The 15251-nt window shown below is 40.5% G+C and overlaps 1 protein-coding gene across 1 annotated transcript in view; it reads left to right on the forward strand.

Moving 5' to 3' along the window:
• The first annotated feature begins 1334 nt into the window (after positions 1 to 1334).
• The window catches only part of LOC124722794 (molybdenum cofactor biosynthesis protein 1-like), a 33746-nt gene continuing 19829 nt past the window's right edge, over positions 1335 to 15251 (forward strand). Inside the window, exons 1-2 of the mRNA XM_047247929.1 lie at positions 1335 to 1460; positions 10667 to 10839. Of these exons, the coding sequence (XP_047103885.1) occupies positions 1335 to 1460; positions 10667 to 10839 (299 nt within the window). The remainder of the gene's footprint in view (positions 1461 to 10666; positions 10840 to 15251) is intronic.

A 15251-nucleotide genomic window follows, 5' to 3' on the forward strand; every position in this document is an offset into this window, starting at 1 on the left:
TTAATTAAGACTAGGTCATGCCACCACAGTGGTCAGACAGTGGACTTGCCTTGGAGAGGACAACGGACCCGAGTCCCATGGGGCCACCAAAATTTGGCTTTTCCTCGATATCCCTAAATGATATAAGACAAATGCTGGGATGGTTCCTTTAAAAAAGTTGACATTCGGCTGAGAAAGCTAATTTCTGTGGCAGGTCTGATGACACAGTGCTGGTGGAAGCACGTGTATTTCAGAGCACACCATTCATTGCACATTGTTAAACATAGGGCTCTGCTGCAGACAACCCCTGTATGTTCCCATGTTGACAACACTGTTGAATTACAATTTCTGTGGCTCAGGAGCATTGAGATTGGGCAGTGAATCAATAAAAATGTGTCATCTGGTTGAATCATTCATGTTTCGCATTACACCTGCTTGGCGGTTTTGTGCACATACACTGTCAACAGAGTGAATTGGTGCTTGAAAGGTGCACTTTGCTACAGACGTAGGCCAGTGGGAGCAATATTATGCTATGGAGGACATTCACCTGGTCTTCTGTGGGTCCTGTGGTAGTAACTGAAGGCTCCATAACAGCTTTGTTCTGTGTGAACATTATTATGCACTGTCCGCACCCTGTCCCTAATGAAGGTGACATGTTTCAACAATATGACTTTCAGTGTCACGAGGCCAGAATCAAATTCACCCCTTCTGAATCTGATGGAATACATCTGCGATGCTATCAGATACCAGTTCTGCACCCAGAAACCACTGATCTCCAATTTATGGGAATTACATGACCAAATATAACAACAGACTTGTAGAACCATTATTTTGTAGATTAGATTAGATTAGATTCAGCTTTTGTTCCAAGACCCAAAACATGAGATGATTCTCATGGGTGAGTAACATGCCAGAAAGTATAACATAAAAAATTTAAAACATTTGAATACCCTGATCATTTGTCAGGAGATTGTCAAACTAGGTGAATACAATACACACTGGAACAGCTAATATTTTCAGAATTGATACGCTGTCAGACTCAAACATTTTTATGCACTATTAATAAATTTATCAAACAAAAAGTACATAATTTTGACTGTTATGAGAAAGTGCTCTCAGAACTGAAATCTAACAGACATTCTTATTTAAGCTGGCCTAACAGCCACTGTTAAGATATTCATCTATAGAGTCTTTCAAACTCTGTTTAAACCATGCTTTATCTGATACCAAGTTTTTAATGGTGTCTTTCTTCCACAGATAAATTGTGTTGTAATGCGAGGTTTTAATGAAGATGAAGTGTGCAGTTTTGTGTAGTTAACAAAAGAGAGTAATGTTGACGTAAGATTTATCGAGACATGCCTTTCAGCGGCAACAAATGGAATGATGGGAAGATGGTCTCATTTAGTGAAATGCTCCAAATAATTAGAAAGCAGTGGCCTAATTTCGATCCTCTTCCCAATGGGCCCAATGATATCTCAAAGGTACGTGCAGTATTACATATAAACATACATTGAAAATAATTTAATGTTTATGACTTACTACCAATCACAAGAATACTTCACATCTGCTGGTGGTATGAGAGATGGACTGGTTTAGTTATATATTTCTCATCCCATTCAGTAAGTCTGTTCTGGCCTGGGTTTCTCTGTAGCTTTTCTGCAACTCTCCCCATTTCCTAAACCTTGACAAGCCTTTTCTTTCTTCCCTTTTCCTTCCACTTCATTGTTTCTGCGAGAAGAAGAAGCCACTGGCTCCGAAAGCTTGCACATTTCCGTAACTTTAAGGGGAGTTAGAAGGGGAACACATTCTTGTTCTTTTTTTTGGGTTTTTATCTGATTATAAAATTTGCAATTTTCCAAATAAAATGATATGTATATTACTTATAAACTTGCGTGGGAAGTATTTTATTTTATTTTCTAAAATATAATCTACACCAGTTGAAAATGTTAAAATTTTTACATGCATTATTTCAAGACCTAATAAAATCGGTAATTTTTTATATACAGGGTAGTCCATTGATCATGACCGGGCCAAATATCTCACGAAATAAGTGTCAAACGAAAATACTACAAAGAACGAAATTTGTCTAGCTGGAAGGGAGAAACCAGCTGGCGCAATGGTTGGCCTGCTATAAGGCACTGCCATAGCTCAAACTGATATCAACTGTGTTTTTTAAAATAGGAACCCCATTTTTTATTACATATTCGTGTAATACGTAAAGAAATAGGAATGTTTTAGTTGGACCACTTTTTTCGCTTTGTGATAGATGGCGCTGTAATAGTCACAAACATATGTCTCATAATTTTAGACGAACAGTTGGTATCAGGTAGGTTTTTTAAATTAAAATACAGAACGTAGGTCCATTTGAACATTTTATTTCGGTTGTTCCAATGTGATACATGTACCTTTGTGAACTTATCATTTCTAAGAACGCATGCTGTTACGGCGTGATTACCTGTGAATACCACATTAATGCAATCAATGCTCAAAATGATGTCTGTCAACCTCAATGCCTTTGGCAATACGTGTAATGACATTCCTCTCAACAGTGAGTAGTTCGCCTTCCGTAATGTTCGCACATGCATTGACAATGCACTCACGTATGTTGTCAGGCATTGTCGGTGGATCACAATAGCAAATATCCTTCAACTTTCCCCACAGAAAGAAATCTGGGGACGTCAGATCCGGTGAACGTGCGGGCCATGGTATGGTGCTTTGACGACCAATCCACCTGTCATGAAATATGCTATTCAATACTGCTTCAACCGCACGCAATCTAAGTGCCGGACATCCATCATGTTGGAACTACATCACCATTCTGTCATGCAGTGAAACATCTTGTAGTAACATTGGTAGAACATTACGCAGGCAATCAGCATACATTGCACCATTTAGATTGCCATCGATAAAATGGGGGCCAATTATCCTTCCTCCCTTAATGCCACACCATATATTAACCTGCCAAGGTCGCTGCTGTTCTACTTGTCACTGCCATCGTAGATTTTCCGTTGGCCAATAGTGCATATTATGGCGGTTTAGGTTACCGCTGTTGGTGAATGATGCTTCATCGCTAAATAGAACGCATGCAAAAAATCTTTCATAGTCCTGTAATTTCCCTTGTGCCCTGTGGCAGAACTGTACATGACGTTCAAAGTCATCGCCATGCAATTCCTGGTGCATAGAAATATCGTACGGGTGCAATTGATGTTGATGTAGCATTCTCAACACCGACGTTTTTGAGATTCCCAATTCTCGCGCAATTTGTCTGCTACTGATGTGTGGATTAGCTGCCCCAGCAGCTAAAATACCAACTAGGGCATCATCAGCTTTTGTTGCAGGTCGTGGTTGGTGTTTCACATGTGGCTGGACACTTCCTGTTTCCTTATATAATGTAACTATCCGGCGAATGGTCCGGACACTTTGATGATGTCGTCCAGGATACCGAGCAGCATACATAGCACACGCCCCTTGGGCATTTTGATCACAATAACCATACATCAACACGATATCGACCTTTTCCGCAATTGGTAAACGGTCCATTTTAACACGGGTAATGTATCACGAAGCAAATACCGTCCGCACTGGCGGAATGTTATGTGATACTACATACTTATATGTTTGTGACTATTACAGCAGCTGGCCAGAGTGGCCGAGCGGTGCTAGGCACTACAGTCTGGAAACGCGCGACCGCTACGGTCGCAGGTTCGAATCCTGCCTCGGGCATGGATGTGTGTGATGTCCTTAGGTTAGTTAGGTTTAAGTATTTCCAAGTTCTAGGGGACTAATGACCTCAAAAGTTAAGTCCCATAGTGCTCAGAGCCATTTGAACAATTTTTGACTATTACAGCCCCATCTATCACAAAGCGAAAAAAGTGGTCCAGCTAAAACATTCGTATTTCTTTACGTACTACATGAATATGTAATAAAAAATGGGGGTTCCTATTTTTAAAAAATGCAGTTGATATGAGTTCGACCTATGGCAGCGCCATCTAGCAGGCCAACCATAGCGCCATCTGGTTTCTCCCTTCAAGCTAGACGAATTTTGTTCTTTGTAGTTTTTTCATTTGATGCTTATTTCGTGAGATGTTTGGCCCGGTCACTATCAATGGACCACCCTGTAGAAAGCTGTGGATTGCTGTGTTATAAAGTTTAAATTATGTGTTTGTATTGGTAGCACTGTCAAAAATAGTATCGTATCTTTTCGTAGTATAAACATGCTTTGTATATCGAAGTGCTAACGTTTTTCCGAGGAAAAGTGACGAATAGACTGGTAAATCTCTCAAAAAGTATGACTCCAAAATGAAGTGTTTTTAAGAAATGTGGGTTTCATGGCAATAAAATTTTGAATAAAGAGAAACATTGTATTCAGCATGTGGTGTGTGAAGTTACAGACAATGAAATACTGGCAAACTCATGAGTATCTAGAGAAACACCCATTAGTGCTTCGAAGATTAAAATAAAACATAGTGTTAACACAGTTATCTCAAAACAAACCTCATGTAAACGGTAGGTTAGGTTATATTCTGATACATTTACACATCCTAATAGGGATGTTATGTGAATGTGTGTGCTGTATGTATGTGGAGGGCCAGTTAGTTTACATGAAGACATTGAGGTATCAAATGGACTAGCCAGGAAACTTATCATTAATTCTGCCAGTTGTAAATATACTCAATCATTTTGGAGTTCTGATAAGTGTAAAGATAATTATTTTAAAATAAATATTAGGTGGTTTTATGGATTGAGAGCTATTGGCAAAGGACACACTGCAGCAGAAACAATGTGTGTCGTGATGTATATGCCACGCCCACTTTGTAAAATGGACAAGTATGCAGGATTTATTGGAGCTGCTGTGAAATCTGCTGCATGTGAGTCAATTAAGGGTGCTGCAAATGAAGCTGCTGAAATAAACGATGGTATGATTGACATATCAGTAGCTTTTGGGGCACTTGGTAGAAGTGCAGCTGCAGTTCTAAGAATTCTGTTGCTACAGTGACCAGTGTGGATACTGGAAAGCTAATAGATTTCCAAATTTTAACCAAATATTGTTATAAGTATAAATCAGAGAATGAAGAAGGGCATATCTGTGACAGAAATTATCAAGGACAACTAGTCGTACGGAGGCCTGTGCAGCTGTTAAAATTTATAATCGATCTGTAAACTAAAGGCGAGTGTGTTACACTAAGTTCTTAGGTTAGGCAGACTCAAATGCATATAACAGCGTAGTAGCCACTCAGCCTTATGGTGAGAAGCTTATCACAGAAATGGAATGTGTTGGTCATGTCCAGAAGAGGATGGGTACCAGATTGAGGAAGTTGAAACAAAGTTTGAAAGACAAGAAACTTTCAGGTGGTAGGACCATAAGTAGCAGGCTGACAGACAACATGATTGATTAACTACAACAGTATTATGAGATTGCCATTAGAAACAATACTGAGGATTTGTTGAAAATGAAGCAGGCAGTACGGGCTACCTTCTTCCAGAGACTGTCAGCTGATGATAAACCAGTACACCATCTTTGCCCTCCTGGATCTGGTTCATGGTGCAATTACCGCAATGCCCAGAACTCAAACAGGTCATACAGCCATAACCATTCTATCCCAGCAGCAGTTGTGGATATCATAAAACCTGTTTACAGAGACCTGGCAATCCTGAATTATTGAAGAAGTGTCTGCATTGTCAGACTCAAAATCCCAATGAGTCGTTCAATAATCTTATAGTGTCAGTGTCATCGTAACTGCCGTCTGCGTCACGTCTGCTGTGCAGCGAGCTACGCTAGTTTAAGTATTAACTCTATTTTTCTTACTTCTCACTTCTTCTTCCGTGTGTTTTTGCTTTTAGGAAGCTTTAATTGTCGAGTGCTAGTAATAGTGTTCCATAGATTTTGTGTTTGTTTTGAATACAGTCAGAGAGAGTCCGTTTAGTCAGCCATAGTGCCAGTAGTGCTAGTGTTTGTTTTGAATACAGTCCAGAGACAGGTAGTGCTATTTTCGTTGTTTTCTACAGGAAGTATCTAGTAACCACAATTTAGTCAACTATCAGCCGCCTTTAGTGAATTAGCAGTCTAGTTATAAGTTGATTAACTCTCTACAGTAAATTGATTTCTTAGGATGGATAGGATGTGAGACTGCTGTGTACGGACACAGCAGGAGCTGGCCACTGTTCGCGAACAGCTGAACGTGTTGATGGCCGTGGTTAGCCGTCTTCTGGCTGCTGCCTCGGAGTGTAGTGGCAGTGGGGAGTCTGGTGCGTTGATGGTACACCCCAGGTGTTACATGCTTCACCCACTGACCCTGCTGTCGACACATCTTTGCGGGTACCGGGCGCGGTTGGGCCACTCTGTTCCCAAGGGGAGTGGCGGGTTCAGCGGCGTTCGCGGCGCATGAGGCGGAGGGTCAGTGTGGAGGCTGGCCGTGTGGCATCGTCCGTTCTGCCTGTGAGTGGACATGTGGCCACTCCTTCAACAAGGTCCGAGCAGGCACATGGGGGGGAGGGATTTATTAGTTATTGGGAGCTCCAACGTTAGGCGGGTGATGGAGCCCCTTAGGGAAAAAGCGGAAAGGTCGGGGAAGAAGGTCGGTGTTCACTCTGTCTGCTTGCCGGGGGTGTCATCCGAGATGTGGAGGAGGCCGTGCCGGCAGTGATAGAGAGCACTGGGTGCACCCGACTTCAAATTGTTGCTCATGTCGGCACCAATGACTCCTGCCGTCTGGATTCAGAGGTCATCCTCAGTTCGTACAGGCAGTTAGCAGAGTTGGTGAAGGCGGAAAGCCTCGCGGGGTGGAATCTGAGCTAACTATTTGCAGTATCGTTCCCAGAAACGATAGTGGTCCTCTGGTTTGGAGCCGAGTGGAAGGCTTAAACCAAGGGCTCAGACCACTCTGCGGAGATCTGGGGTGCAAATTTCTCGACCTCCGCTGTCGGGTGGAGAAATGTAGGGTCCCCCTGAATAGGTCACGTGTGCACTACATGCAGGAAACGGCTACAAGAGTAGCGGAGTATGTGTGGAGTGCACATGTGGGTTTTTTAGGTTAGAGAATTCCCTCCCTAGGCCCGACAAGACACCTCCTGAGATGCGGCAAGGTAGGAGTAGACAAAATGCAACAGGGAATAACAATATTAATGGGCTAATAGTAAACTGCAGGAGCGTCTATAGAAAGGTCCCAGAACTGCTCTGATTAATAAACGGTCACAATGCCCACGTAGTACTAGGGACAGAAAGTTGGCTGAAACTAAATGTAAACAGTAATGAAATTCTAAACTCAGATTGGAATGTATACCACAGAGACAGGCTGGACAGTGAAGGGGGAGGCATGTTTAAAGCGATAAGAAGTGCAATAGTATCGAAGGAAATTGACGGAGATCCGAAATGTGAAATAATTTGGGTGAAGGTCACGGTTAAAGCAGGCTCAGACATGGTAATTGGATGTCTCTATAGGCCCCCTGGCTCAGCAGCTGATGTGGCTGAGCACCTGAAGGATAATTTGGAAAATATTTCGAGTAGATTTGCCCACCATGTTATAGTTCTGGGTGGAGATTTTAATTTGCCGGATATAGACTGGGAGACTCAAACTTTCATAACGGGTGGCAGGGGCAAAGAATCCAGTGAAATTTTTTAAGAGCTTTATCTGAAAACTACCTTGAGCAGTTAAATAGAGAACCGACTCGTGGTGATAACATATTAGACCTTCTAGTGACAAACAGACCTGAACTATTTGAAACAGTTAATGCAGAACAGGGAATCAGCGATCATAAAGCAGTTACTGCATCGATGATTTCAGCCGTAAATAGAAATATTAAAAAAGGTACGAAGATTTTTCTGGTTAGCAAAAGTGACAAAAATCAGATTTCAGAGTACCTGACGGCTCAACACAAAAGTTTTGTTTTAAGTACAGATGGTGTTGAGGATCAGTGGACAAAGTTCAAAACCATCGTACAATATGCATTAGATGAGTATGTGCCAAGCAAGATCGTAAGAGATGGAAAAGAGCCAGCGTGGTACAACAACCGAGTTAGAAAACTGCTGCGGAAGCAAAGGGAACTTCACAGCAAACATAAACATAGCCAACACCTTGCAGACAAACAAAAATTACGCGAAGCGAAATGTAATGTGAGGAGGGCCATGCGAGAGGTGTTAAATGAATTCGAAAGTAAAGTTCTATGTACTGACTTGGCAGAAAATCCTAAGAAATTTTGCTCTTATGTCAAAGCGGTAGGTGGATCAAAACAAAATGTCCAGACACTCTGTCACCAAAAAGGTACTGAAACAGAGGATGATGGACTAAAGGACGAAATACTAAATGTCTTTTTCCAAAGCTGTTTCACAGAGGAAGACTGCACTGTAGTTCCTTCTCTAGATTGTCGCACAGATGACAAAATGGTAGATATTGAAATAGATGACAGAGGGATAGAGAAACAATTAAAATCACTCAAAAGAGGAAAGGCCGCTGGACCTGATGGGATACCAGTTCAATTTTACACAGAGTATGCGAAGGAACTTGCCCCCCATTTTGCAGCTATACCGTAGGTCTCTACAAGAGTGTAGCGTTCCAAAGAATTGGAAAAGGGCACAGGTCATCCCCGTTTTCAACAAGGGACGTCGAACAGGTGTGCAGAACTATAGACCTATATCTCTAACGTCGATCAGTTGTAGAATTTTAGAACATGTATTATGTTCGAGTATTATGACTTTTCTGTAAACTAGAAATCTACTCTGTAGGAATCAGCATGGGTTTCGAAAAAGACGATCGGGTGAAACCCAGCTCGTGCTATTCGTCCACGGGACTCAGAGGGCCATAGACACGGGTTCCCAGGTAGATGCTGTGTTTCTTGAGTTCCGCAAGGCGTTCGATACAGTTCCCCGCAATCGTTTAATGAACAAAGTAAGAGCATATGGACTATCTGACCAATTATGTGATTGGATTGAAGAGTTGCTAGATAACAGAACGCAGCATGTCATTCTAAAGGGAGAGAAGTCTTCCAAAGTAAGAGTGATTTCAGGTGTGCTGCGGGGGATTGTCGTAGGACCGTTGCTATTCACAATATACATAAATGACCTTGTGAATGGCATCGGAAGTTCACTGAGGCTTTTTGCGGATGATGCTGTGGTATATTGAGATGTTGCAACAGTGAAAAATTGTACTGAAATGCAGGATTATCTGCAGCGAATTGATGAATGGTGCAGGGAATGGCAATTGAATCTCAATGTAGACAAGTGTAATGTGCTGCGAATACATAGAAAGAAAGATCCCATATCGTTTAGCTACAATATAGCAGGTCAGCAATTGGAAGCAGTTAATTCCATAAATTATCTGGGAGTATGCATTAGGAGTGATTTAAAATGGAATGATCATATAAAGTTGATCGTCGGTAAATCAGAAGCCAGACTGAGATTCAGTGGAAGAATCCTAAGGAAATGCAATCCGAAAACAAAGGAATTAGGTTACAGTATACTTGTTGGCCCACTGTTTGAATACTGCTCAGCAGTGTGGGATCCATACCAGATAGGGTTGATAGAAGAGATAGAGAAGATCCAACAGAGAGCAGCATGCTTCGTTATAGGATCATTTAGTAATCGTGAAAGTGTTACGGAGATGTTAGGTAAACTCCAGTGGAAGACTCTGCAGGAGAGACGCTCAGTAGCTCGGTACGGGCTTTTGTTGAAGTTTCGAAAACATACCTTCACCGAGGAGTCAAGCAGTATATTGCTCCCTCCTACGTATATCTCGCGAAGAGACCATGAGGATAAAATGAGAGAGATTAGAGCCCGCACAGAGGCATACCAACAATCCTTCTTTCCACGAACAATACGAGACTGGAATAGAAGGGAGAATCAATAGAGGTACTCAAGGTACTCTGCACCGTCAGGTGGCTTGAAGAGTATGGATGTAGATGTAGATGTAGACCAAAAAATGTTTTTCTCGTAATGAAGACACTAAAGTGGGGGTCAGTTATGCTGTTATTGCTTTTAATGATGGCAACATTGGTAGTGTGAAAGTGCAACAACATATGGGAATTAATTCTGGAGCAAACTGCATCAGAGAATTTGAATGGATGGACAAGGTTTGCATTGGTAAAGCAAAGTATGCAGCACAGTTGGCCACTACGGAGTCCAGAAAGAAGAAAACAAGAAAAAACTTAAAAAAGATCAAGAGGATGATATACAGTATGATCCAGGGTGCTTCTGAGTGACTAAAAATAAAATGTTAAGCATATATTGAGTTACAGTCTATTAAAACTTTAAAAACCCTTCCTGAAAATTTACATTTTCTCTTGCATTTTTCCCTAAATCTCAGAAACTACTTCGAGTAGCGAATTCAAATTTTCAGGGAGTAATAACATATGTATCCTGAGTCTTCTTAACTAAAAGAAAAACATAATGTTATGTATAAATAAAATTATTTAGAATAACATACAAAAAAGTACACAAAATTTTAACTGTGTAATTAAAAAATTGTATTTCCAAAAGCAGTGGCTGAAATGCAATTATTGTAAGACTCAGAACATATAGTTTAATGTGCTGTAAAAGTTTCTTGTCAATGGCTACAGTTGTTCCTGAAATATGGGGAAGTTAAGTCACTAAATTTAACATTGTCAGGATAGGGCGTTCAAACTCCCGTTAATGCACGTTTTCTCCATCCTCCACTTGGTGAGCGACACATTTATAGTATTTTCACAACAGCAGTAGCTATTTTCTTACAATTTCTTTTTGCCGGCATACCATGTCCCGGACTTCAAGGGATGTGTGGGATTTATTACCTCAATGAGTGAACACTTCTGTGGCAGGTGCAACCGTTTACGGATAACAGCTGATGGCAATTTGGAGGTGTGTCTCTTTGGGAATTCAGAGATATCTCTCAGGTGAGTGATGAAACATAGAATAATCGTGTCCAAGTGAAAATTCATGCGAGGAAGCCATAAAATTACTAGAAGACTGACAGACTGATCAGTATTTTACCTTCAGGAGGTGAAATTCCAAAACTTCTTATAGACACATTCGTTCCTCTTGTCCTCACATTAGTCGTGGAGTCCGAGTGACCTTTCAGACCTTCAGAAACTTATCCCTCTTTCCTCTCTCATGAAGAAACTGATAGTTCCAAATGCTGAGTATAGAATAATACTTTTAAACTGTTTGCCATGCACATTAGGTATGTGGTTGGTATATGGAAGAGATAAACTGCAGTTAAATCCAGCAGGTATGAAATGAGTAATCTTTTCTTAAAGTTTTCAGCTTGCACCCTCCTCCCTCCCAGACATACAAACCAGATACCTCTAGCTAAATAATTTGTGAGTATATATAATTTGCCTCTGTCAACATCATGTTACACTAACCTATTTGTGAGATTAAATTAAAGGAAAGTAATCTGGACTGGAAATTATGTAAAGACATTTTTAGCTATGTCCCTAGGTTCTAATAAAGTTAACACAGTATTTCTGTCCATGTGATGGTAACTATGATTCGCCAGCCACCGTTGGCAAGCGGTTCTAGGCGCTTCAGTCCAGAACCGCGCGACTGCTACGGTCGCAGGTTTGAATCCTGCCTTGGCTCAGATGTTAAGTCCCATAGTGCCCAGAGCCATTTGAACTGTGATTCATGATTATCAGAGTCTATATGTTCCAAATAAAAATTGGAACTTCATATGTATAAATGTACAAATTATTAGACAATGGGACCAACAACTGACACTTTTAAATTGATGACTAGACTAAGAGATTAATAATAGGAAAAAAACTGCAAGATACTTGGCGATAAGTTTGTTTCAGGACAAGGTACGAGGGGTGGGGGGTGAGAAGAATCAGTTCTCTCTTTGTGAATCTTTTCTTGAAGTTTTCAGCTTGCACCCTCCTCCCTCCCAGACATACAAACCAGATACCTCTAGCTAAATAATTTGTGAGTATATATAATTTGCCTCTGTCAACATCATGTTACACTAACCTATTTGTGAGATTAAATTAAAGGAAAGTAATCTGGACTGGAAATTATGTAAAGACATTTTTAGCTATGTCCCTAGGTTCTAATAAAGTTAACACAGTATTTCTGTCCATGTGATGGTAACTATGATTCGCCAGCCACCGTTGGCAAGCGGTTCTAGGCGCTTCAGTCCAGAACCGCGCGACTGCTACGGTCGCAGGTTTGAATCCTGCCTTGGCTCAGATGTTAAGTCCCATAGTGCCCAGAGCCATTTGAACTGTGATTCATGATTATCAGAGTCTATATGTTCCAAATAAAAATTGGAACTTCATATGTATAAATGTACAAATTATTAGACAATGGGACCAACAACTGACACTTTTAAATTGATGACTAGACTAAGAGATTAATAATAGGAAAAAAACTGCAAGATACTTGGCGATAAGTTTGTTTCAGGACAAGGTACGAGGGGTGGGGGGTGAGAAGAATCAGTTCTCTCTTTGTGAGCATAACAGAAATCCTTTATCAACTCAAGGTAAAATAAGATATAAAAATACAGGGTCAAACAATTAAGTATCTTAAAAACCAAATGACTAATAAAATTAAAAGCTAAGAAAAGTAAGTTCGTAGTAAGTAGGGTGAAACACAGGGGGCTGCAACATATTGCCATTGTTGTTTGACTTGTCTATCAAAGAAAAAAGAAATGTATCAAAACAAAATAAAAGTGAGAATGGAAATGTATCAGAAGCAGATAGGAATAAGCAAGGAACATATTCTTTAGTAAATAAAAAAAAACTGACATGTGAGGCAGATGTTCCTACAATTTTATGTTCAAAGCACAGCAGTCTGCGAAAGCAAAATATTTATGACATTGAAAAAAGAAAATCAGTGAGTGAAAAGTGTGTGTAGGTGAATTGTGGTGAAAGACTGGATATTGGAACTTCTGTTAGGCTGCCCAGTATTAGTTAACTTGGTAGTAAAGGAGCAAGTTTGCAAGGGCAGATAACTGTTTGACTACGTAAAATAGAGTGGGAGTATGGGAAAGCTAGTCCAAGATAGGATGAAAAAGATAACAGCAACTTAAAAAATAAATTGATAAGTTACCATGAACCCCATTCCAATCTAGTGAATGCAGTGGTTGACAATATCTTGTGACATTCGCCTATAAGGCTCAAACAATAATTGCTAAATAAAAATACAAAATGTTGACAAGACTGTATCTAAGCTGTCACTCTCTTTTGAAACAAGGGTGTTTAAACCAACAAACACGCAGGAAAGCAGGGACAACTCGCACACTAGAGAAGGATGGGCAGTATCATTGAAGGAGTGAGCATAAACTGTGTGGAATATGTGTGGTACAAGTAATGATAGTATAAAAAAAAAATGAAGAAGAAGAAGAAGAATAGGATAAATGTTGATCTGGAAACAAGGGAATAAAACTTTGCCACGTGAAGAGACAATATGGTATTGTGCTGATGAGTGTGTACAAGTGGTGATATACAATATACATTGATAAAGGAACTCTGCATTGGGCCCAGAAGACCACGCAATGCTCTTCGAGAGATGTCCTCTACTATATATCTATGGAGAGTTAAGGGGTCAGTATACAACTCTCCAGGCTGTTATCAACTTCCTGAAGTTGAAGACACTACTTCTCACTTGAGTAGCTCCTCAGCTGGAACTACTAGCAGAGTGTACCCTATTCCAGTCTGTCCACCGAGCAGAATTTCCCGGCTCTACAAGGAATTGAACCTGATCCCTTTCTATGGCACGCCTGTGGCTTACTGACTGCATAGCTGTGGCAAGAGTCATAATATACACTTGTGAACAATTGAGTTATAACTATTCTGTTTATTGGGGAGAGAGTATGTATATTGCCACCGTGAATGAAATAGTTTAGTGTATCGTAACTGGAATGTATTCAGACCTCATACTTGTGTGAGAGCGCAGTGTCTTAGACACTTGTAGTGTTTGTCTTAGCATGAACTAACCGGTGAGCCTTACTTTCTAGTATTTTTAATTATATATCATTACTGGTGCCTCTGGCACTATTGTGTTGCAATAGCTTGCAACAGCAAACATTGAGTCAACCATGGTTTTCGGATTAGAAGTAGAGGTCAGCTGGGTTGACATTGGGAATAGAGTGATGGGAAGTGGACAATAAGCAGTTATATCGAAGGGTGCATTATTTGATATGTTAAGGTTAATTACAAAATGTGGAGTGGAGAATTTTTCACGTTGAGCAGAAGTAAGTTTACAGGACCAGATGTCAAATTACACATGATCAGTGTGAATCCCTATAGTCAGCATGAACACTGGCACAAAGAATAATTTATAGGTAGCCTTGCTGTATATAAAAAATCAGATTTGTGCTGAACTGTCATGAACAAACTGTCACTTCTCTGGAATAAATAGACTCTGATTTGTTAATTAAATCTGTGTAAATGAAAAATATAGGAAAAGGCAGAGTGCTGCTTACTGTAGAGGAGACATGTTACATTGTAGACAGGCACAATTAAAAAGGCACTTACACAAAGGTTTCGGCCACAGCCTTTATCAGCAAAAGAGATACAGAGAAACACACACATTCATACACACAGGCAAGCACATGTCACACACATATGACTGCCAACTCCAGCAGCTTGCCTCTAGCTGCTGGACTTGGCAGTTTTTTTTGTCTCTGTGTGTGTGTGCATGCGTGCGTGCGTGCACACGTGGTGTGCTTGCTTGTGTGTTGTGCCTGTGTGCAACTTTGTTTTCTTTACGGTAAATAGTGATCTATCTTTCCCTGCACTGTTGATATTCCTACCTGGAATTTCCATTGTTTAATCAGTGTAAATAAGAAGGACACAGTTACATATATTCTGTCACTTGAAGACTAATACATGAAGTCAGTGGATATTATTTTTTATTGCAGAGGATCTTTGTCACCACTAATTATTAATTTTGTGTGCTAGTTAATTAAACATGGTTTCATCCTTTCCTGGATGTGCCCTTTTTGTTAAATCTTCCTTCAAAAGATCTGATTTACTTCATGTTAATAAACCTGAGTATTCTGAAAAAGGAGGTGCAGCTTACAGCTGCAGTGTGACAGTTGATCACAGGATGATTTTATCACTGCCATATCGTGGGTACCCATGGCTCGAGACACTTATTCTATAAGGGTGTGTAGTCATTGGGCTTTCTTGTACCACAGTGTCAAAGGTGTAATGTGAGCAGATTTATTCAAGGAAAATACTACCACAATCAGCAGAGTGAACTGCTATGGGCAACAGGATATCATTGACAGGGTTTACCACTGACTAGCATGGCTTTAGCAGTGAACAGGTGGGCCACAATGTAGCAAATGACTCACCAACTC

This window comes from Schistocerca piceifrons, chromosome X (genome assembly GCF_021461385.2).
Source record: "Schistocerca piceifrons isolate TAMUIC-IGC-003096 chromosome X, iqSchPice1.1, whole genome shotgun sequence".
Classification (NCBI taxonomy): Eukaryota; Metazoa; Arthropoda; class Insecta; order Orthoptera; family Acrididae; genus Schistocerca; species Schistocerca piceifrons.